The 23,922-nt window shown below is 42.4% G+C and overlaps 1 protein-coding gene across 7 annotated transcripts in view; it reads right to left on the reverse strand.

Moving 5' to 3' along the window:
* LOC139264544 (growth factor receptor-bound protein 10-like) overlaps nt 1–23,922 on the reverse strand; it is a 318,358-nt gene that overhangs the window by 40,494 nt on the left and 253,942 nt on the right. For all 7 annotated transcript variants that reach the window (XM_070881164.1, XM_070881168.1, XM_070881167.1 and 4 more), the window contains 2 exons: nt 7,362–7,499; nt 4,672–4,782 (listed from right to left, as the gene is read on the reverse strand). In XM_070881164.1, coding sequence (XP_070737265.1) covers nt 4,672–4,782; nt 7,362–7,499 — 249 coding nt within the window. The remainder of the gene's footprint in view (nt 1–4,671; nt 4,783–7,361; nt 7,500–23,922) is intronic.

Consider the following 23,922-nt stretch of genomic DNA (forward strand, 5'->3'; position numbering starts at 1 on the left):
GAAAGCCTTCTGAAAGTCCAAATATACCACATCAACTGGTTCTCCCTTGTCCACTTTACTGGAAACATCCTCAAAAAATTCCAGAAGATTTGTCAAGCATGATTTCCCTTTCACAAATCCATGCTGACTTGGACCTATCATGTCACCTTTTTCCAAATGCGCTGCTATGACATCCTTAATAATTGATTCCATCATTTTACCCACTACTGAGGTCAGGCTGACCGGTCTATAATTCCTTGTTTTCTCTCTCCCTCCTTTTTTAAAAAGTGGGGTTACATTGGCTACCCTCCACTCGATAGGAACTGATCCAGAGTCAATGGAATGTTGGAAAATGACTGTCAATGCATCCGCTATTTCCAAGGCCACCTCCTTAAGTACTCTGGGATGCAGTCCATCAGGCCCTGGGGATTTATCGGCCTTCAATCCCATCAATTTCCCCAACACAATTTCCCGACTAATAAAGATTTCCCTCAGTTCCTCCTCCTTACTAGACCCTCTGACCCCCTTTATATCCGGAAGGTTGTTTGTGTCCTCCTTAGTGAATACCGAACCAAAGTACTTGTTCAATTGGTCTGCCATTTCTTTGTTCCCCGTTATGACTTCCCCTGATTCTGACTGCAGGGGACCTACGTTTGTCTTTACTAACCTTTTTCTCTTTACATATCTATAGAAACTTTTGCAGTCCGTCTTAATGTTCCCTGCAAGCTTCTTCTCGTACTCCATTTTCCCTGCCCTAATCAAACCCTTTGTCCTCCTCTGCTGAGTTCTAAATTTCTCCCAGTCCCCGGGTTCGCTGCTATATCTGGCCAATTTGTATGCCACTTCCTTGGCTTTAATACTATCCCTGATTTCGCTTGATAGCCACGGTTGAGCCACCTTCCCTTTTTTATTTTTACGCCAGACAGGAATGTACAATTGTTGTAGTTCATCCATGCGGTCTCTAAATGTCTGCCATTGCCCATCCACAGTCAACCCCTTAAGTATCATTCGCCAATCTATCCTAGCCAATTCACGCCTCATACCTTCAAAGTTAGCCTTCTTTAAGTTCTGGACCATGGTCTCTGAATTAACTGTTTCATTCTCCATCCTAATGCAGAATTCCACCATATTATGGTCACTCTTCCCCAAGGGGCCTCGCACAATGAGATTGCTAATTAATCCTCTCTCATTACACAACACCCAGTCTAAGATGGCCTCCGCCCTAGTTGGTTCCTCGACATATTGGTCTAGAAAACCATCCCTTTTGCACTCTAGAAAATCCTCCTCCACCGTTTTGCTTCCAGTTTGGCTAGCCCAATCTATGTGCATATTCAAGTCACCCATTATAACTGCTGCACCTTTATTGCATGCACCCCTAATTTCCTGTTTGATGCCCTCCCCAACATCACTACTACTGTTTGGAGGTCTGTACACAACTCCCACTAACGTTTTTTGCCCTTTGGTGTTCCCTTCCCTATCAGATAGCCACCCATGTACTATTATAAAAGGAAAAAAAGGCAGGGTTGGTGGCAGTATTGATCATAGAAACTATTCTAGCACAAGAGGGGGACGATGTAATTGGGGGGGCGGGGGGGCACAAAGACAGAATCTACTGGCTTAGAAGGAACAAAAGAGGAGCTATCGCACCACTGGGTGTATACAATAGGCCACCAAATAGTGGGAAGGAGATAGGAGAAAAAATATGCAGGCAAGTTACAGAAAGATGCAAGAACTACAGAGTGTGATGATGGGGGATTCCATTTATCCTAATACAGACTGGGATAGCAACAGTGTAAAGAATAAAGAGGAGGAGGAATTCCTGAAATGTGTACAAGAGAACTTTCTTGATAAGTGTGTTTCCAGACCAACAAAAGGAGGAAGCAGTGCTGGATCTAGTTCTGGAGAATGAAGTGGGGCAAGTGGAGCATATTTCAGTGGGAGAGTATTTGGAGAACAGTGATCATATCATCAGGTTTAAAATAGTTATGGAAAAGGTCAAGCAAGCATAAAAATACGTAACTGGAGGAGGGCTAACTTCAGTGAGTTGGAAAGGGATCTGGCACATGTTGGGAGGCAAAACAGTAAACAAACATTGGGAGGTCTTCAGAGTAGACATATTCAATTTTTTTTTTTGGGGGGGGGGGGGGGGGAATGGGGAAGAAGACAAACATCCAAAGCCAGAGTTCTCTGGATGACTACAGATAGAGGTTAAAATGAGACAGAAAAAGGAGGCTTATGACAATTTACATGGTTCATAATAAAGTAGAACACAAGCTGAATACAGAAAGTACAGAGATCTAAAAAAAAGTGTGTATGAGTGGCAAAGAGAGAGTGTGAGAATAGATTAGCAGCCAACATAAAAGGGAACTCAACATTTTTCTAGAAAAACATAAATAGTAAAAGGTCAAAGATAGGTAGGAGCTGATTAGAGATCATAATGAAGTTCTTGTGGAAGCAAAGGGCATGGCTGAGGTATTAAATGAGTACTTTGCATCTGTCTTCACTAAAGAGAATGTTGCCAATATAGCAGTAAAGGAGGAGGCAGTAGTGATATTGGATAGGATAAAAATAGATAAAGAGGATGTACTTATAAGGTTAGCAGTCCTTTTAAGTAGAAACGTCCCACAATCTGGATGGGATATGATGCACCTGAGGTTACTGAGGGAAGCAAGGGTAGAAATTGCAACGGCTGTGGCCACAATCTTCCAATCCTCCTTGGATATGGGGGGTGGTGCGAGAGGATTGGAGTAAAAGGGGAGAGGGATACTCCCGGCAAATACATGCCAGTCAGCCTAATGTCGGTGCTGAAGAAACAATAATCCGAGACAAAATTAATTGGCATTTGGAAAAGTATGAGCTAATAAGTCAGCATACTGTGTTTGACTAACCTGATTTGAGTTCTATGATGAAGTAATAGAGAGGGTTGATGAGGGTAATGCAGTTGATGCTGTGTCTATGGAATTTCAAAAGATGTTTGACAAAGTACTACATAAAGTCCATGATATTAAAGGAACAGTAGAAGCATGGATTCAAAATTGGCTAAGGGACATAAAGCAGAGAGTGGTGAATGGTGTTCTTCAGACTGGAGGGAAGTATACAGTAGTGTTCCCCAGGGATGGATATTAGGATCACTGTTCTTTTTGATATATATTAATGACCTGGAGTTGGGTACACAGGGCATAATTTTTAAGTTTACAGTCGATACTAAATTTGGAAATGTAGTAAACAATGAGGATAGTAACAGTCTTCAGCAAGACTGAAGACTGACTAGTAAAATGGTCAGACACATGCAGATGAAATTTAATGCAGAGAAGTGTAAAGTGATACATTTTGGTAGGCAGAATGAGTAGAGGCAATTAACACAGAGAGAGAGAGAGAGAGAGAGAGAGAGAGAGAGAGAGAGAGAGAGAGAGAGAGAGAATAAAACCAAGGAAGCTATGCTAAACCTTTATAAAACACTAGTTAGGCCTCAGCTGGAACAGTGTGTTCAATTCTGGGCTCCACACTTTTGGGAAGAATGTCACCAGGGATGAGGGACTTCAGTTATGTGGAGTGACTGGAGAAGCTGAGGATGTTTGCTTTAGAGCAGAGAAGGAGATTTGATAGAGGTGTTCAAAATCATGAACTGTTTTGATAGAGTAAATAAGGAGAAACTGCTTCCAGTGGCAGGTCACAGAGTAATGATGATTGGCAAAAGAACCAGAATCAACATGAGAAACTTTTGAACACATCAAGTTGTTGTGATCTGGAATGCACAACCTGAAAGGGTGGAAGTATATTCAGTAGTAACATTCAAAATAGAACTGGATAAATAATTGAAGGGAAAAAAATTACGAGGCTATAGGAAAAGAGCAGGGGGAGTGGGATTAATTGGATAGCTCTACCCAAGAGCCAGCACAGGCACGATGGGCTAAATGGCCTCAATGGCCTCCTCCTATGCTGCATCATTCTATGATTCTAAAGCGTTTTAATAAAAATTAAGAGTTTGGATTTGCAAATGAAATGCAATCTTACAAAATGCTTCATATAACTGATTATTTAATAGTATTGGCTGATTTAGTCAAATACGACAGCCATTCTGGCTTCCAGCAATTTTTACAAACAGCAATTAGGACTGGCTGAAGATGGCTTGCCCCGCTTTCAAGAGAACTCCCAGTTGTTTAAATACTGCTGAAGGATTTTGTGTGTCCATCCAAACCACTGGAACAGGCAGAAGGGATACTAGCTTAATGTCTCATCCAAATGACAAAACCTCCAAAAATGGAATGCTCAGTGTTAAGATTGTCATGTCAGACTTCATAGCTCAAGTGCCAGTGTGGGGCTCAAACCCACAACAATATGACCCAGTACCAGTATACAAATGACAGTGTATTTGCAAAAATTCATTCCATTGCTGTTTCACCAAAACAAGTCTAAAAATGTTTCCAGAATACTTCATGTGACATGGACAATTAAGTGATTGTGATTGAATGTACTTGTAGAACATTTGGTCCATTGCTGACATAATCAGTACGGAATTTTGAAGTTAAGAAAATAATGTACAGAAGTGAAGAAGTTCACAAACTTTACTGTAGAAATTCAGTTCTGCGAAGAAAAAATTAGATGTTCATAAATAATTCAGAAGCACAGGTTTGCATGTAAAACAAAGCACAATAAAGTATTTGCATAAATAAACTGGTTAGAAAAAAATACCTTTATACAAAAACCATAGTCAGTTGGTGCACTGTATGCTTTTTTGCCAGCTACTAATGAAAATACATTATTATCTTCAATGTCAGCCAACAGCTGCAGATGTCTTGGTTCCTGTGCAAATAAATTTAAAAAAATAGAATTTATGAAATAGCGGCCATAATTAATGCAAACTATTTTTATTCTCGAGAAAGTGACTTCCAAACACACATTGAAACTTCATGTGACGATGCAACAAAATCATCAGCTTTCGGACTTGAGTATTCAATTTCCAATGAAATGATTAATGTTTACAGCAAGCAAAAACTTTCAAGTTATACATTGGAAGTATTTAACTGTGATTAAATTATTAGATCCACTCAGGAGCAGTAGGGTAGCTAACATAGGAATTATATCTCTCACCTAAATATAATATTTTCTAAGAATCAAACTAAATTTTGCTAGTAAAGTTTTCCTTCATAACTATTTTAAAAATACACTTTTGAATGCCAGTGGTATTAAACTGAGATGGCATGTGAGGAGAATTGTCAAAAGTTCAGAAATTGAGTTTTTAACGTGTGTCACTGGCCTTATTTCCTGTTGTCTTAAAACCTTGATGTTGATAGCACAGACCTTGCATTTCTAAAAATATAAAAACTAATCCTCATTCCCAAAAGGACATGTCTGGCCAGATTTGTGGCTTTTGGGGTTTTTCGGTGAAAACTGTAGCAACATGTGAAAATTAACATTTACGTCGCGATACTACTTTTAGGCCAAACTTTCAGCCTTTTCGTTGGTAAAGGAGGCGTTGCACAATTATTTGCAGCGTAAAACGTGAGTTTCGGCAACTTTAGTCCATGGTCGGTTGTGCTGCAAGAAATGCCTTGGGAGGGGGAAAAAAAATTGCATAAAACATTCCAAAAACATTCACAAAACCCTTATCTAGCAAATTGCTGAAAAAGAACTACAAAATAAAAACTTTAACTTACCTATTTTGCAGGTTTTCATACTTACCGCTGCTGACAAGGCTGTACCGACAGATTTGACCTGTCGGTAATCTGGGAAGGGCGAGAGTGCCGAAAGTACAATGGCAACGCAATCAGCATCGTTACACTTCGTCGTACCTCTCCCCGGCGGTACTTGAAAGTGCCGCCGCAAACAGGTATCCGAGGATTCCGCTCGGGCTTTCACCGTGGAGGGTCAAATTGTGGCACAAACCTGCCGAAAATCCAGCCCGCCATACTTTGAACCATACCCTCCCCCTCCTGAAGATGGTGCTGGAAACCCTTTGGTACAAAGCAACAATTTATCATATATGAGGCTCAACAATGAAGAGACTTGATAGCAAATTTGGCTCCAGCATCCACGCATGTTCACTTCCAACAGAAAGTCACCAACACTGTTGCCCTTCGACTTTATAAGGGCCACTTCAATCTTGACTGGTGAATAGATTATTTTGACATTCATTTCTGTGCAAGTTATTCAGGTGAACCTCAAGTACTGAAAGTTTATAACATTTGAACTAACACGACATAAACCATAATGAATCAACTTCTTTTAAAACCTAAAAAGGGCATGATGTTTCCCCAATAATATTGAAAACTCTGGAAATGGGCATATGCTACAGATCTCATGGCACTTCTCAAAACAAAAGCAGGGAGTTCTCCAGTATCCTCCTTTATCTATCAACAGAAAATGTTCTTGTCACAATGCTGTTTGAGACCTTGCTGTGCATACATTGGCTGCCCCATTGCGTATATAACAGCAGTGACTGTATTGTCGAAAGTAATTAATTGGTTGAGATGTACATTGGGACCTCCTGAGGAAGTGATAAAGCGCAATAAAAATGAAGTTCTTTCTTTCTTGCTTTATGGTCTAGGATATGATTGGTACCTTCTAAACACATGGCATGCCACCACATAGTTAGTACAGACCAGTCAGAAAGCAAGTAGGAAATCTACCTTCAGACACGAATCTTATTAGTAATGCAAGATACCACAGTTTAAAGCAAACTGAATTCCAGTTTTAACAGCACACCTTTAGATAATAAAATTGATTTCTCCAAATAAAGTCAATGAAGGTCAGTGAGGTTAAGTGACATGTAATCCATATACAGGTCACTGAAACTAGCAAATAGCATGCGTCTCTATGCAACAAATGTGCCAAAGGTTTCCATTGATCATCATACAGCTCAGTACCATTGAGGAGCACTGCAGATACAGGGTATAGCATCAGAGGCATATGACTGAACCTGTCACCTTTTTGGCCAATACAATCCAGCAGGATACTGGTATGTTTACCGACTGAATCATCAGGCAAATTCTAGGCTTTAGAAAAAAAGTTTCGGGAACAATTCTGATCTAATATACAATTACCGGAATCCTTTTAGAAGTGACCAGATTTGCACCTCAAAACTGCAAATCTGTACGCCCTCAGTTTTCCTTTGCTCCTACAATCTACAGGCTTTTATAACAAATTTTGCATCGTATTGCCATTGCTTCCAGATTTGTATCATTGGATGTCATAGAAACAGAATAGGACAGCACAGGAGGTGGCCATTCAGCCCATTGAGTCTGTGCCGGCTTTCATTCATTTCAACCTTGGTGATGTCATCCACTATGAGCCTTGGACTTTCTCAGTTTAAAAAAAACACGAAGTAACCTCTATGCCCAAAACTGTTTTTTTTCAGATTTAAGCACTACACTGTAGCTTACCTTTGAAGTTCCTTTTGAGGAAAAGTAAAGTCCTGATCTTCTCAAAAATACATGCAGTTTTTTCCATGATTTTTTCCCCACTTCCTTCACGTGCAAGGATCCTTGAATTTCTGGGCAACTGCTAGAGGTCAAGAAGTTCTGTAACAAGATTGACACTAGCACTATAGTTTAAAAATGAAGACCGAAAATACTTCTATTCAAAAGTGGTTGCATAGATGTTTGTGGACAGGAAGTGCATGCTACATGCAAGATTTAGTAGACCAACAAATCTCCCATTGCATTGCTCACAGTAAAGAGGTTTTATAAGACAGCATTGTTGTCAAGCAGCATTTAGAGGGGAACTGACCTATATGCATAGGGGAAAGGAGTGGCTGGCATTGGCAGCACTGGGGCGCAGGCATGAGCAATGTTCCCTCATTTTTTTGTCCCAGGCGACCCCTTTAACGGGCTGCGTGGCCCATTTAAATTTCCGTGCATATGCGTTTTTTTTCTATTAATAGGCCGGTTTTCCGACTGCACGGGACCTGCAGAGCATGACGTGCCCACACAGCTTAAAGGGAACGTTGGACATGAGGTACATCAGCACCGGGATGGAGTTTCAGTGTAGCTATATTTTGAGGGAAGTTCCAAGGACCAGAAGTGCAGAAGGGTCACAGGATTTTGGGAACACTGCAGAGGGAAGGGAGAGGGAAGTTTTAGATATACTGAGGCAGATTCTATGAACAATATTGGAAAATTGGTCAAGAGATCTGGGAGCATTAGTGAGGGAAGTCTCAGGCTCTGGGAGCATTGGAGCACTCAGATCAGGGAGCACTGGGGATGTGTTCTAGGAGCTGGTGAGCCTTTGGAGTTGAGGGGGGAATCCTGGTGAACAGGACAAGGGAGGGTTTTTTCAACACTGAGTAGGAGAGGAGCAATATTTAGAGCTGCTTGGATCTGGCAGTATTGAGGATCAGGATTTAACAGCCCTGTGAGGGAGAAGCTGGTCACTGACCAGTGTCTCAAGTGGAATCAGACTGTTTGCAACCTCAGCATTGTATTTTACCCCAAGCTGAGCTGCTGATCGATATTCTCTCCACTGCCTACTTGCACCTCCAACATATTCTGCCTCCGCCTCATTCTGCAACTGAAACCTTCATTCATGTCCTTGTCACCTCCAGACCTAACTATTCCAATGCTCTCTTGGTCAGCCTCGCATTTCCCACCCTCCGTAAATTTCAGCTCTTGCAAAATGCTGCTATCCGTAGCCTATCCCGCATTAGTTTCTGCTCACCTATTACCTTTTTCCTTGCTGACTTATATTGGCTCCTCGTCCTCCACTTTGAAATTATCATTCACGAGTCTGAATCGCTTGTGGGCTTGCCCAATCCCATCTCAGTAACCTCGTTCGACCTGCTCTCCGAACACAATATTTCTTTTACTCTGAACTTTTGTACAACCGATCTCCTCCTTCACCCACCACTGGCAGCCACACCTTCAGTTGTCTCTGCCCCACGTGCTGGAATTCCCTCCCACAAACCCTCTGTCTCTCCACCTCCTTTTAAAAACATCCTTAAGCCAAGCTTTCGATCAACAGCTAATAGGTAGACATGACATTGGATGATGAGATTAGTAATCAGATAACTGCATTTAAAATAAAAAGGAGTAATATTAAACAAACTCAGAGGATAAAACTCCTGGTCCAGATGGATTACATCTGCACATTTTAAAATAATCTAGGGAAGAGATAGCAGAGGCTTTACTACAAATATTTAATCACTTATTTGGACTGGCGGATAGCTAACGTAATACCTATATTTAAGAAGGGAGATAGAACATGTCCAGGGAGCTATAGACCAGTCAGGTTAACATCGGTGGTAGGAAAAATAATGTAATCCTGACTAAAGGAGAAAATAGAACATCTAGAAACCAAAAATATAATAATGAATAGTCAGCATAGATTTCAAAAGGGAAAGTCTTGCTTGACCAACCTCATTGAATTTTTTGAAGATGTAACAGAGAGTTGACAAGGGTAATGCAATAGATATATTTTATCTAGATTTTCAAAAGGCCTTCGATAAGGTACCACAATTGGCTAATGAATAAGGTCAGAGAATGCGGAATCAGGGGACAAGTAGCAGAATGGATAGCTAGCTGGCTTTAAGGCAGAAAGCAGAGAGTAGGGATAAAGGGTAGCTATTCAGAGTGGCAGAAGGTGGGAAGTGGTGTTCCACAGAGATTAGTGCTGGGACCACTGTTGTTCACAATTTATTAATAATTTAGACTTTGAAATCAAAAACAATTTCTAAATTTACAGATGACATCAAATTGGGGGAGGATAGTCAATACTGAGGATGACTGCAACAAATTACAGGAAGACATTAATAAACTTGCAGAATGGGCATATAATTGACAAATGAACTTCAACACAGATAAACGTGAGGTATTACATTTTGGTAGGAAGAATAGAGAGGTCACTTATTACTTGGAGGGTGCGAGGCTCAGTAGGATAGAGGAGCAAAGGGATCTCGGGAGTACAAATACATAAATCACAAAGTAGTGACAGGTTAACAAGGCCATAAAAAAAGCAAACCACGCACTAGGGTTTATTTTTTTTTAAAGAGGGATGGAATTGAAAAGTAGTGAAGTTCTGCTAAACTTGCAGAAAAGTAGTGCAGTTATGCTAAACTTGCATTGAACCTTGGTCAGACCAGACTTGGAATACTGCATACAATTCTGGTTGCCATATTATAAAAAGGATACTGAGCCACTGGAAACGGTGCAAAGATTTGCAAGGATGATACCAGAGATGCGAGGGTATATCAATCAGGAAAGGATGAACAGGCTGAAAAGAGAAAGCTGAGGAGTGACCTAATACAGGTCTTTAAAATTATGACAGGTTTTGATAGAGTAGATAGAGCGAATGTTTCCACTTGTGCAGAAGAGCGTAACGAGAAGCCACCAATATAACATAAAAGCAAAATACTGCGGATGCTGGAATCTGGAATAAAATCTGTCAGAAAATGCTGGAAATTTAAGCAGGTGAGGCAGCATCTGTGGAGAGAAAGCAGAGTTAATGTTTTGGGTCGATGGCCCTTCGTCAGAACTGGAGAGTGCTCGAAAAGAACAGATTCTTAAGCACTAAAAGGGGGAGGGGAAGAAAGGTCTGTGATAGGGAGGAAGACAGGAGAGATTAGAGACACAAAAGGGATGATGGCCCAAATTCAAATGCTAATGCCAGGAGTTAGAAAAACATTAGTCGAGATAGGGTGGGAATGGTGCGATTATGACCAACTGCCATTAGAGACAAGGAGAAAAGAAAGAAAGAAACAGGCTCTGGGGGGAGGGAGGCAAAGATTGGCAGTGGTTACGCTCTGAAATTTTTCAACTCGATGTTGAGTCCAGAAGACTGTAAAGTGCCTAAATGCAAGATGAGGTTCTATTCCTCGAGCTTGCGTTGAGCTTCGTTGGAACATTGTAAGAGACAGAGGTCAGAATGGGAATACAGTGGAGAATTAAAGGGACAGGCAACTGGAAGCTCGGTCACACTTGCGGACTGAACGGAGGTGCTCCGCAAAGCGGTCACCCAATCTACGCTTGGTCTCCCCAATGTAGAGACCATCACATCGTGGGCAGTGAATATAGTATACTAACTAGAAAGAAGTACAAGTAAATCGCTGTTTCACTTGGAATATTTGGGGCCCTGGATAGTGGGAAGGGAAGGAGGTAAAAGGGCAGATGTTGCATCTCCTGTGCTTGTACGGAAAGGTGCCGTGGGAAGGGGAAGGGATGCTGGGATGACTGCGGAATGGACCAGGGTGTCGCAGAGGGAGCGGTCCCTTCGGAATGCTGGGGTGGGGGCGGAAAGAGAGGGGAAGATGTGATTGGTGATGGGATCACGCTGGAGGTGGTGGAAATGGTGGAGGATGATTCGTTGAACATGGAGGCCGGTGGGGTGAAAGGTGAGAACAAGGGGAACCCGGTCATGGATCTGAGAGGGAGGGGAAGGGGTGAGAGCAGAGGTGCAGGAAATAGAACAGACACGGTCGAGGGCCATGTTAACCACAGCAGAGAGGAAGCCTCTGTTGAAGAAAAAGGAAGACATGTCAGAGGCACTAGTGTGAAAGGTGGCGACATCAGAGCAGATGCGATGGAGACGGAGACACTGGAGAATGGAATGGAATGGAGTGGAGTGCGGGATGGGAGGAAGTGTAGTCCAAGTAGCTGTGGAAGTCAATGGGCTTATAGTGAATACTGATCGAAAGCCTATCCCCCAGAGATGGAGAAGGAGAAGTTGAGGAAGAGAAAGGAAGAGTCGGAAATGGACCATGTGAAGGTGAGGGAAGGGTGGAAATTGGATGCAAAGTGAATGAAATTTTCAAGTTCAGGGTGAGAGCAAGAAACTGTACCGATACAGTCATCAATGTACCGGAAAAAGAGGTAAGGGAGGGGACCAGAGTAGGATTGGAACAAAGAATGCTCCACATATCCCACGAAAAGGTAGGCATAGCTACGACCCATGCGGGTTCCCATAGTAACACCTTTAATTTGGAGGAAGTGAATGGAGTTGAAGGAGAAGTTGATCAATGTAAGAACAAGTTCAGCCAGGTGGAGGAGTGTGGTGGTGGATGGGGATTGGTTGGGCCTCTGCTCGAGGAAGAAGCGGAGCGCCCTCAGGCCATCCTGGTGGGGGATAGAAGTGTAGAGGGATTGGACGTGCATGAAGAAAAGATGGTTGGGGCCGGAAAACTGGAAACTGTTAAAGTGATGGAGGGCATCGGAGGAGTCGCAGATGTAGGTGGGAAGAGAGTGGCAAGGGGAGAAAAGAGAGTTGAGATAGGAAGAAATAAGTTCTGTGGGGCAAGAACAGGCTGAAACGATGGGTCTACTGGGGCAGTCCCATTTGTGGATCTTGGGAAGGAGGTAAAAGCAGGCTGCGCGGGATTGGGGAACTATGAGGTTGATGGCTGTGGAGGGAAGATCTCCTGAGGAGATGAGGTCAGTGACGGTTTGGGAAATTATGGCTTGATGTTCAGTAGTGGGGTCATTGTCCAAGGGAAGGTAGGAGGAGGTATCAGAGAGTTGGCGATTTAGCCTCTGCAAGGTAGAGGTCGGTTTGCCAAAGAACAACAGTGCCATCCTTGTCAGCAGGTCTGATGACAAGGTTAGGCTTGCATCTGAGTGAGCAGAGTGCTGCAAGTTCAGAGGGAGGTAGGTTGGAGTGAGGGGAGCAGAGAAATTGAGACAACCAGTGTCCCACTGGTAGTTTGCAATGAAGAGGTCTACAGAGGGCAAGAGGCCAGATACAGCGAGAATTCTGAAAACGGTAGAAAGGGTCAGCTGTGCGGGGGAAAGATTCCTGGCTGAAGAGGTGTGTACGGAGGCGGAAAAAAAGCTCAGCATCGTGCCGAGCTTGAAATTCATTGAGGTGGGGACGTAAGGGGATGAAGCTCAGGCCTTTACTGAGGACTGATCGTTCAGGGTCAGAGAGGGGATAGTGAAAACACGGCAGGGAGTGAGATTGGAAGAAGGGATGTGACCAGTGGGAAGTGTGGGGGAAGGTGGTTCCGGAGATGTCCAAGATTTGTTGAAGTTTACGATCCTCGACACCTGAAAGGAAGGAAAAATGTTTTTGGTTAAAGTGCTGGATGAGGCGAAGGATGAAATGGAACTGCGGACCAGGACAGCTCAGAGATAAGAGTGAGTCAGTGCTGTTGAAGAGAGAGGTTGAGTGTGCGCATGTGGCGGTGCATAGCGTTGAGTGTGGATCCCAGGATGCAGCGAGAGCAGTGGTTGGAGGAACGCTGAATATCTCGGAGATATCTGTAATCCTGGGTGGATCCAAAACAAGGGTGGAATTTCAATTAGAATCCACGCAGATTAAATCCAAGGCGGAAACAGTTAATGAGAAAAGAGATGTGGCTGTGAAAGCGAGTCTTGGCAGATACTTGATCAACACGAGAAGGGAAACAGAAAGCAAGGAAGATGAACTAGGTAAAAGAGACAAATGGAAATCCCGTCTGGGATTCTTAAAGGTTGGCATTCCGAGAAGAGAAGTGGCAGTGAATTGAACACTAATACAAAAGCAAAATACTGCGAATGCCGGAATCTGGAATAAAAACAGAAAATGCTGGAAATCTCAGCAGGTCAGGCAGCATCTGTGGAGAGAAAGCAGAGTTAATGTTTTGGGTCGACGACCCTTCATCAGAACTGGAGAGTGTTCGTAAAGAACAGATTCTCAACAAGCACTGAAAGGGGGAGGGGAAGAACAAAAGGGAAGATCTGTGATAGGTTGGAAGACAAGAAAGATTAGAGACAAAAGTGATGATGGCCCAAATTCAAATGCTAATGCCAGGAGTTAGAAAAACATTAGTCGAGATAGGGTGGGAATGGTGGGATTATGACCAACTGTCATTAGAGACAAGGAGAAAAAAAGAAACAGGTTCTGAGGGGAGGCGGGGGGTGGGAAAGGAAGCCAAAGATTGGCAGCGGTTACACTCAAAGATAGGCACCAAGAAATCAAATTGGGAATTCAAAAGAAACTTCTTTACCCAGAGTGGTGAGAATGTGGAACAGGGATTGGTTGATGAGAATAGTATTGATGCATTTAAGAAGCGGTTAGGTAAGCAGATGAGGGAGAAGGGAATAGAGGGTTATGCTTATAGATTTAGATGAGGAAAGCCAGGAGGATGATCCAGTGGAGCATAAACGCCGGACTGAATGGCCTGTTTCTGAGTTGTATATGCTATGTACTTTGGCTTGGCATCCATTTTTGACCACTGAAGTGTCTTGGGATGTTTTATATTAATGGTGCTATATGAATACAAATTATTGTTCAACAAACTTTCATTGAAGCATCTCAAAATGCTCAAAAGTTATTTATAACCCTCCAATATAGCTCAGAAGAGATTCTTCAATTGAATTTTCATCGGCAGTTAAAAACAGTTTCTCTCTCTTTTCCTTTCTAACCATGAAAAATGATACAATTGGTGTTCCTTTTCACAAATGTTGCCTCCTCTGGGTGCTGCTCAAAGGAGTGCAGGAACAAATACTCATGTGTACATCAGTACGTAACTGATTATCTGTCTGCATTTGCATTGTCAAAGTCATAAAAAGGTCAATAGGATTTGTGGTTTTATAAATTAGGGGCACAAACTACAAGAGCAAAAGGACAATGCTAAATTTATACAAATCAAAATTAGGCCACAGTTACAGTACTGTGTGCAGAAAGGATGTTAAAACCATACAGCGCGTAGCTTCTGAAGAATGATAAGAGCATATGAACTAGGAGCAGGAATAGGCCATACATACATCCCATCGAGCCTGCTCCATCATTCAATAAGATTATGGCTGAATTTCTACATCAACCCCACTTGCCTGCCCTATCCGCATATCCTTTGACTGTCATTGGGAAAATGCTAGAGTCCATTAAGGAAATGGTAGCAGGACATTTAGAAAATCATAATAAAATCATGCTGAGTCTGCTTGATTGTATGAAAGGGAAATCACGTTTGACAAATTTGCTTGGATTCTTTCGGGATGTAACAAGCAGGATGGATAAAGGGGAACTGGTAAATGTAGTGTATTTGGATTTCCAGAAGGCCTTCGATAAGGTGCCACATGAAAGATTACTGCACAAGATAAGAGCTCACGTGGTTGGGGGTAATATATTAACATGGATAGAGGATTGGCTAACTAATAGAAAACAGAGTCGGGATAAATGGGTCATTTTCAGGTTGGCAAACCAACTCGTAGGGTGCCACAGGGATCATTGTTAGGGCTTCAACTATTTACAATCTATATTAATGACTTGGATGAAGGGACCAAGTCTAATGTAGCCAAATTTGCTGATGATACAAAGATAGGTGGGAAAACAAGAGGAAACAAAGAATCTGCAAAGGAATATAGATAGGTTAAGTGAGTGGGCAAAAATTTGGCAGATGGTGTATAATGTGGGAAAATGTGAGGTTATCTACTTTGGTAGGAAGAATAAAAAAAGCAAATTATTTAAATGGAGAGACACTACAAAATGCTGCAGTACAGGGGGATCTGGGCGTCCTTGTACATGAAACACAAAGTTAACATGCAGGTACAGCAAGTAATTAGGTAGGCAAATGGAATGTTGGCTTTTATTGCAAGGGGGATAGAATATAAAAGCAGAGAGCCCTGCTGCAACTGTTGGTGAGACCACACCTAGAGAACTGCGCACAGTTTTGGTCTTATTTAAGAAGGGCTTTACTTGCATTAGAAGCAGTTCAGAGAAGGTTCACTAGGTTGATTCCTGAGATGAAGGGGTTGACTTATGAAGAAAGGTTGAGCAGGTTGGGGCTCATTGGAGTTTAGAAGAATGAGAGGTGATCTTTTTGAAATATATGATACAGAGGGGGCTTGACAAGGTAGATGCAGAGAGGATGTTTCTCCTCGTGGGGGAATTTAGAACTAGGCCATGGTCCGAGAACAAGGGGTTGCCCATTTAAAATGGAGACGAGGAAGAATTTCTTCTCGGAGGGTTGTGAATCTTTAGAATTCTCTGCCCCAGAGAGCTGTGAAGTCTGGGTCATTGAATATATTTAAGGCGAAGATGGACAGATTTTTGAATGATAGAGTCAAGGGTTATGGGGAGCGGGCAGGAAAGTGGAATTGAGGTCAAGATCAGATCAGCCATGATCTTATTGAATGACAGAGCAGACTCGAGGGGCCAAATGGACGACTACTGCTCCTATTTGTTATGTTTCTTATGTTATGATTCTCTTCATGCTCAAAAAAATCTATCAATCTCAGTTTTGAATATACTCATCAACTGAGCTTCCACAGCCTTCTGGGGCAGAGAATTCCAAAAATTCACAATCCTCAGTGAAGAAATTTCTCATCTCAGTCCTAAATGGCTGACACCTTACCCTGAGACTATGACTCCTAGCTGTAAATTCTCCAGCTTATAGAATGATTAATTATAGCTATGAGTAGAGACTTGAAATAATGGGATTATTTTCACTGGCGTATAGAACATTTTTAAATTATGAAGACTTTTGATATAGTGAAGAGACAATTTATTCAGGTTGGGAAGTCACTGATGAGGGGGGTCATCATTTTAAAATTGTCACTAAAAGAACGGGGAGAAAGGTTAGTATCTATATCTTTATGTCGAGTTACAGCATGGAATGGTTCACCACCATAGTTGAGGCAGACACCACTGCATAAGCGAATAACTAGGGCAGTAAACAGGGCTTTAAACTAATGAAGGGTGGAGGGGGAGGATCCAGGAAATAGTAAATTTAAAAGCAGCGAGAGAAATGTCAAGGCTCTGGAGCAGAGTAGAATTTTGAGTAAAATTAAGCAAAGTGGGTCAGGAAGGGAACAAAGGTAATAAGGCATCAGAGACTAAAGTGACATCAGGGAAAACAGAAATAAGTCAAAGCTAAAGGCGCTAGGCTAGAAATTGGTCTTTTGGGGATAGTAGGTTTTTTCTGGCATTTTGCACCAAAAATACTGTTTTTTAAAAAAGCAGTATTTTGAGAGGTAAAATTGGCAACAAAATGCGCCTGACGGTAAAAATCGGCATTGGAAATCGGCGGTGGAAACCGCGGTCCTTGCCAACTTTAATCCAAGGCCTATTACCGCCAAAAACACAGGCCCCTGGGAGGGAAGAAAACACAGAAAACATTCACTTAACTAATGAATCGCTGAAAAATAATTTAAAAATAAAAAAACTTTAACGTACCTTTTTTGTAGGTCTTCATACCTACCGCTGTTTATGCGGCTAAATGCAGGCTTTTCTTGGGCGTTTTTTTTCCACCCGGAGTACGTGTGTGCTGAATGGCCAATTTTAAGCGATTGCATTTTTTTTGGTGTAGCACGCCAGTGGTCCGTTTTCAACGGTATTTCAAAACTTTGGCCAATTTTACCGGCAAAAAAGGTGAAATATCGCTGAGAAAACAGGCGCATGGCTGGTCAATTTCTCGCCCACTATATTTGAATGCACGAAGCATTCGTAACAAAATAGATGAATTAATAGCGCAGATAGAAATTAATAGGTTTGATCTAATAGTCATTACGGAGAAGTGGTTGCAAAGTGGCCAAAGTTGGGAATTAAATATTCCAGGATAACTAACTTTTAGAAGAGATAGGCAAAATGGAAAAGGAGGAGGGGTAGCCCTGATCATAAAGGATGGATTAAGACAGTACAGAGAAAGGATCTGAGCTACGAAAATCAAGTAGGAGAATCAGTTTGGGTGGAGCTAAGAAACAGCAAGAGGCAGATGCATGTAACAAAGGTAATACAGCAATCAAGGGGTACTTTAATCTACATATAGGGCTCAATTTTCCCTGTTCATGTGCGCTATTTTTTTTGGCGTATTTATTTTTTTCAAAGTTTCCCCTGCGATCTGCGCCGGCGCAACTGACTTAGTTACGATTTTTCGAGGCCAGTTTTTTTTTTAAACGACGTAGGGGGCATTCCCTCATGCCTGCGCTAGTTTTTTCAATTGTTCGCAGTTTGATCAACATTTTTTCCACTTCGGTCGGCGTATCTGGCCACTCCCGAATAACCTTCTGGTGAGTTAAGAAAACCAGCGCATGTTCACAAATCTGAGCTGAAAGACACCATTGTTTTTAAATCAAAGATTTTGGAGGGAGTCAAGAACACTGTCAAAATCAATAATAAAGTTCAACTTTTTTTTCACCTGTCAATGTCGAAGTGTAAATTTGTTGGATTTCAGAAGTTCTATCTGTTTAACTCACTCACACGCCACCAGCTAACGCCTTGAAGCACGGCTGGAGGGTCGTAGGTTTCGCCAACAGAATCGCCCCCGCGCCCGGACATAGGAGCTCGGCTACAAAACAAGCCGTGGGGGCGGGTGGGTTAGTGAAAGAGAGCGCGCAGTGCCGATCGGAAGGCTTGAAGCCCAGGGAGCGAGAGAGAGAAGTCACAAGACTCCAATTAGTAAAGGCCGGGGGGGGGGGGGGGGCAGGAAGAGGGGGAGGGAGAGAGAGAGGGCACATGACTCCAATTAAGGGGGGAGAGGAGGGGGAGGAAAGAGGAGAGAGAAGTCACAAGAACTTTGGGCAGGGTGGATGGCATGAGTCGGCTCACACATCGCAGGCCAGGCAGCAGGCTGATTTGAAGGTCCATGATGGATTAGCAGGATTTACCCTTTCCCTCGAGTATGGGCCCAGCTTGTGCAGTACTGATTGCTTTTTTCCAGGCAGGACCCATCAAAGCAGCGACCCTCTCTTCCAAGTGTGAGAGTGGGTACAAATTTGGCAGGCCTTCTCCTGTTCGAGTTCTTTCCCTTTTATTATGTGCCACCTTCCACTGCAAAGATGAAAATGCAACTTTTTAGAGAGGGTGTCTTTCTGCTGGGTGGGACATATACAGCTGGTCACATTTACAATTCCAATTCCATTGAATAAATGAAAATATTACTTGCACTAATTACTTGACCAAGGTCCTGCCATTTTTTTTTTACACTGGCCTCCAGATCTCATGGTGGTCACCATTACGCAATAATCTTCTGCGACTTGGTTCCAGTGTTTCTTCATTTCTTTGGATGGAACTTTTATGTGGTCTCTGCTGGTGTCCAGCTCCTGCCATTTGTTCTCAATCACAGTAACTAGTGCCTCCACTTCTTCCTGCAAGAAATTCTTGATCCTTGCACTGCATTGCATCTTGCATTGCTCCAGCTGCGATTTTTCGAATGCTCTCACAGCACTCCTTTTCACACACACACACACACACACACAAACTAGCTCTTTAAAAATGGCCGACTGTCAAATCTGAGCTGTACTGAGCATGCGCGGCCATTGGAACGATGTCAAAAACTTAATTTTTTCCCCCCGCGCATGCGCCAAAGTTGCGGCTTTGTTTTTCGGCGCAGACAGCAGGCTCCACCACCCCCCACCCACTCCCCAAGGTGACTGGACACCCTGCACAGCACCAAATTTGAATTACACATCGGGCAAACTGTGGCAAAACATTTCTGCTGCATTTCTAGAAACACAGACGTAACTCTGGCAATACGCCAGAAAACAGGCTTGGGGAAAATTGAGCCCTGACTGGGCAAATCACATTTGCAGTAATAGTGTGGCGGACTAATTCATGGAACAGTTTTCTAGATCAGTATGTTGAGGAACCAACTAAGGAACAGGTTATTTTAGATCTAGTATTGTGCAATGAAGAGCAATATGATAAGAATGTTGAATTTGAGTTTGAAAGTGATTTAGTTAAATCCACAACTAGGTTCTTAAATCTAAACAAAGGAAACTATGTAAGTATTGAGGGGCAAGTTGGCTAAGGTAGATTGGAAACTACATTGAAAGGTATGACAGCAGACAAGCAATGGCTAGCATTCAAAAAATGAATACATAATTTACAATAAACATTTAAGGCCACAGGAAAAATGGTCCTACCGCAGTTAACAAGAGAAGTTAAAAGATAGTATTAGATCAAAGGAAGAGGCTTGTAATGTTGCCAGAAAGAGTAGTAAGCCCGAGGATTAGGAGGATTTTAGAATTTGGCAAAGGAGGACCAAGACATTGATAAAGAAAGGGAAATCGAATATGAGAGTAAGCTAGTGAGACATAAAAAGACTGTAAAAGCTTCTATAGGTTTGTAAAAAGGAAAAGGATTAGCAAAAGTAAATGTGGGATCCTTACAGGCTGAGACTGAAGAAATTATAAATGGGGAATAAGGAAATGCCAGAGAAATTAAACAAATAATTTGTGTCTGTCGTCACCAAAAATGACGCAAAAAACTTACCAGAAATAGTAGAGAACCAAGGGTCTGGCGAGAATGAGGGACTGAAAGAAATTATTAGTAAAAAAAAAAAGTACTACTGCAGAAATAGATGGGACTGAAAGCCGATAAAAACCCTAGACCTCATGGCTACATCCCAGGGTTTTGAAAGAGGTTGCTATAGAGATTAGTTGTCATCTTCCAAAATTCCATAGATTCTAGAATGGTTCCTGCAGATTGGAAGGTAGCAAATGTAACCCCACTATTTAAGAAAGGAGGAAGAGCAAAAACGGGGAACTACAGACCAATTAGCCTGACATCAGCAGTAGGAAAAATGCTAAAATCTATTATTAAGGACACGATAACAGGGCACTTCGAAAAGAATAATCAGATTGGGCAGTCAACACGGATTTATGCAAATCTGATGAGTTTCTTGAGGTTGTAACTAGCAAATAGATAAGGGGGAAACCAGTAGATGTGGTGTATTTGGATTTTCAGAAGGCATTCGATAAGGTGTTTCGAGAGGTTATTAAAGCAAATTTGGGCTCATGGGATTGTAGTAATATACTAGCATGGATTGAGGATTGGTTGACAGAAAAGAGAGTAGGAATAAATAGGTAATTTTTGAGTTGGCAGGCTCTCTCTAATGGGGTACTGCAAGGATCAGTGCTTGGGCCTTAATGATTTGGATGAGGGACCAAATATAATATATCCAAGTTTGCTGTAGCTGTAATGTAAGCTGTGATGAGGATGCAGAGGCTTTTAGGGAATATAGACAGGCTAAGTAAGTGGGCAAGAACATGGCAATGGAATCTAATGTGGAGAAATGTGAAGTTATCCACTTTGGTAGGAAAACAGAAAAGCAGAGTAATTTTTAAAATGGTGATAGGCTGGGAAATATTGGTGTTCGAAGGGACTGGGTGTCCTTGTACACGAATCACAAAGTTAATGTGCAGGAACAGCAAGCAGTTAGAAAAGCAAATGGTATGCCTTTATTACAAGAGGATTTGAGTAGAAGAGTAAAGACATCTTACTGCAATTATAGAGGACTCTGGTGAGACCACACCGAGAGTCATGTACACAGTTTTGGTCTCCTTACCCAAGGAAGGATATACTTGCCATAGAGGGAGTGCAACCAGAGATGATTCCTGGGATGGGAGATTGTCCTAGGAGCAGAGATTGAAAACTCTCGGCCTATATTCTCTAGAGATTAGAAGAATGGGCCCAAATTTGGCCAGGAGTTGCTCTGTTTATTTTTGGAGCAACTTGATTTTTCTGGACTATCTTAAAAATCCCCATTCTGCACATTTAATTTGCGCCAGTGTAAGTGAGTTCGTTAGGATTTTATTAAGTTTCTTTTTTTTTCCAAAAGGGGGCGTTTCCAACCACCTATGCCTGCTTTGGCCATTTAATCTAGTTTGGACAGCTAATAGTTGCTCCAAACTAACTTAGGCCAGTGTATGTGGTCACTTGTGGCCCGCACAGAAAACCCTTGCGGAGAGTTAAGAAATCAGCGCAGGTAAGTACATTTAAAGCACCAGTCACTAAACAAAGCACAAAAATAAGCATTCAATAATAAAAAATACAAGGAAGCTGAGAGTACCTGCACCTAGCACCAAGACTTGCAAAGCACTAAACAAAGTACAAAAAGTAATAAGAAATTAATAAAAAATAGACGGAACCCTGCACCTAAAGCACCAAGACCAAAGTAATAAGCAATCAATCAATAATAAAAATTAGAAATCCTACCTTTATGTGAAGAGAAGGCAGCAGGCCGCCGATGAGGGAGGCGATTCGGTCAGGGATAGGGGCGGCGCAGTTCAGGCCCCTCCCACACAGCCTGCAGAGCACACACAGATTCTGGGGGCGAGGAGCTGCACTCTAGTGTGCATGTGCAGAAGTCCCGGCACTGTTTTCAGCGCCGGGACCTGGCTCCGCCCCCGAATCCAGTTGCCACGGTGCGCCACCATCGAGGAGAAGCTGGGGAGCGGCCAAACTCAGCCTAAAGATTTTTGACATCCTTGGAGTTCTACAAAAGGGGCACACCTCTGGTGAATGTGCCAGAAATCTGTACTGGCCAAATTTTGGCCCAATAAGAGGTGATCTCATTGAAACATACAAAATTCTTACAGGGCCGAACGGCTCCCCTGGCTGGGGAATCTAGAACTAGGGGTAAGAGTCTCAGAATAAGAGATTGGCCATTTAGGACTGAGATGAGGAGAAATTTCTTCACTCAGAGGGTGGTGAATCTTTGGAATTTTCTACCCCAAAATTCTGTGGAGGGTCAGTCTGAGTATATTCAAGACAGAAATCTAGTTTTTTGGGTATTAAGGGAATCAAGGGATATGGGGATAATGCAGGAAAGTGGAGTTGAGGTTGAAGATCAGCCATGATCTTAATGAATGGCGGAGCAGGCTCGAGGGGCCAAATGGCCAACTGCTGCTCCTATTTCTTATGTTATGTTCTTATTTTTAAGGGAGGAGTCAATAAACATTGAAGCAGATAATGATGCAGGTGACACTAAGGTGAGCAGAAGCAGTGGAATTCATTTTGGATTTCTCTAGCATACTGCTAGCACATAAATGTTTTTCATAGAATCATAACACAGGAGGCCATTTGGCCTATCATGTTTGTGCCAGCTCTTTGAACGAGCTATCCAATTAGTTCCACTCCCCTGCCTTTTCTAGCACTGCAAATTTCTCGTTTTCAAGTATATACACAATTCCTATTTGACCGAATGTGCTGTAAACATCTATCGTTCTATATTTCCTTGGGAAGCAAGAATATAAATAGATATGAATAAAGTGCAAGGAATTGAGATTAAAAAAGACAGCTGCCACGGCAACACAAGCAAACTCAGTGGACTGTATGATCTAATCCTGTTCTTATGGGCCCAAATTTTCCTAACCCCTTTTTCTGGCGCCCTCACTCAAGCTGCGCCACTTTTGTCCACCTTCAGCCGTATTTTGGCCGCTCCGTCGTGGCGCAGCGTGGCCCAATGGATTGGGGGTGGAGCCAGGTCCTGCCGCTGAAAACAGTGCCAGGATCTCTGCACATGCGCGCTCGAATATGCGCGTATGTGCAGTAGCTCCTGGTAGGCCGTTTCTGCAATGCGCGCTGCAGGCTGAGTGGGAGGGGCCGAAGCACGCCTAGCCCTGGCCGAATGAGCTCCCTCATCGGCAGCCTGCTGCGTTCCCTAAGGTAGGACTTCTATTTTTTAAATGTGTTATTTACTGATTGATTTTAGTGCTTTAGGTGCAGGGTTCCTTCTATTTTTTTTATTTGCTATTTATTGATTGCTTATTACTTTAGTCTTGGTGCTTTAGGGGCAGGGTTCCTTTTTTTATTTTTTATTTATTGATTGCTTATTACTTTTTGTGCTTTGTTTGGTGCTTGGTGGTGCTTGAAATGTAGTTACTTGCGCCGATTCCTTAATGTAAGTAAGGTCTTTCTGTGCGGACAAAAGTGGACACATACGCTGCCCTAAATTAGTTTAGTACAACTTTTTCCTGGCCAAATTGGCATAAATGGTCTACGTGGCTAGGAACGGCCCCTTTTGAAAAAAAAATTGACCTGACCAAAAAACCTAACTAACTCACTTACACTGGCGCAAATTAAATGGCCATGTTTGCAACTAAAAAGATACACCAGAAAAATCAAGTTACATAAAAAAAAACGGTGCAACTCATGGGGAAATTTGGGCCCTATATCTGGGAGATTCTACTTATAAACCTCTCGTACTCATGAACAGGCTACTTTTGTCTCAACTGCAGTCCCCGTAGCCTCTAACCTCATTCTCTTTTTCTCATAAGTTTTTCAGTTTTTCTCTATTTTATGGAGACTATGGATGGC

The sequence above is a fragment of the Pristiophorus japonicus genome, chromosome 5, assembly GCF_044704955.1.
Source record: "Pristiophorus japonicus isolate sPriJap1 chromosome 5, sPriJap1.hap1, whole genome shotgun sequence".
In the NCBI taxonomy this organism is placed as follows: domain Eukaryota; kingdom Metazoa; phylum Chordata; class Chondrichthyes; family Pristiophoridae; genus Pristiophorus; species Pristiophorus japonicus.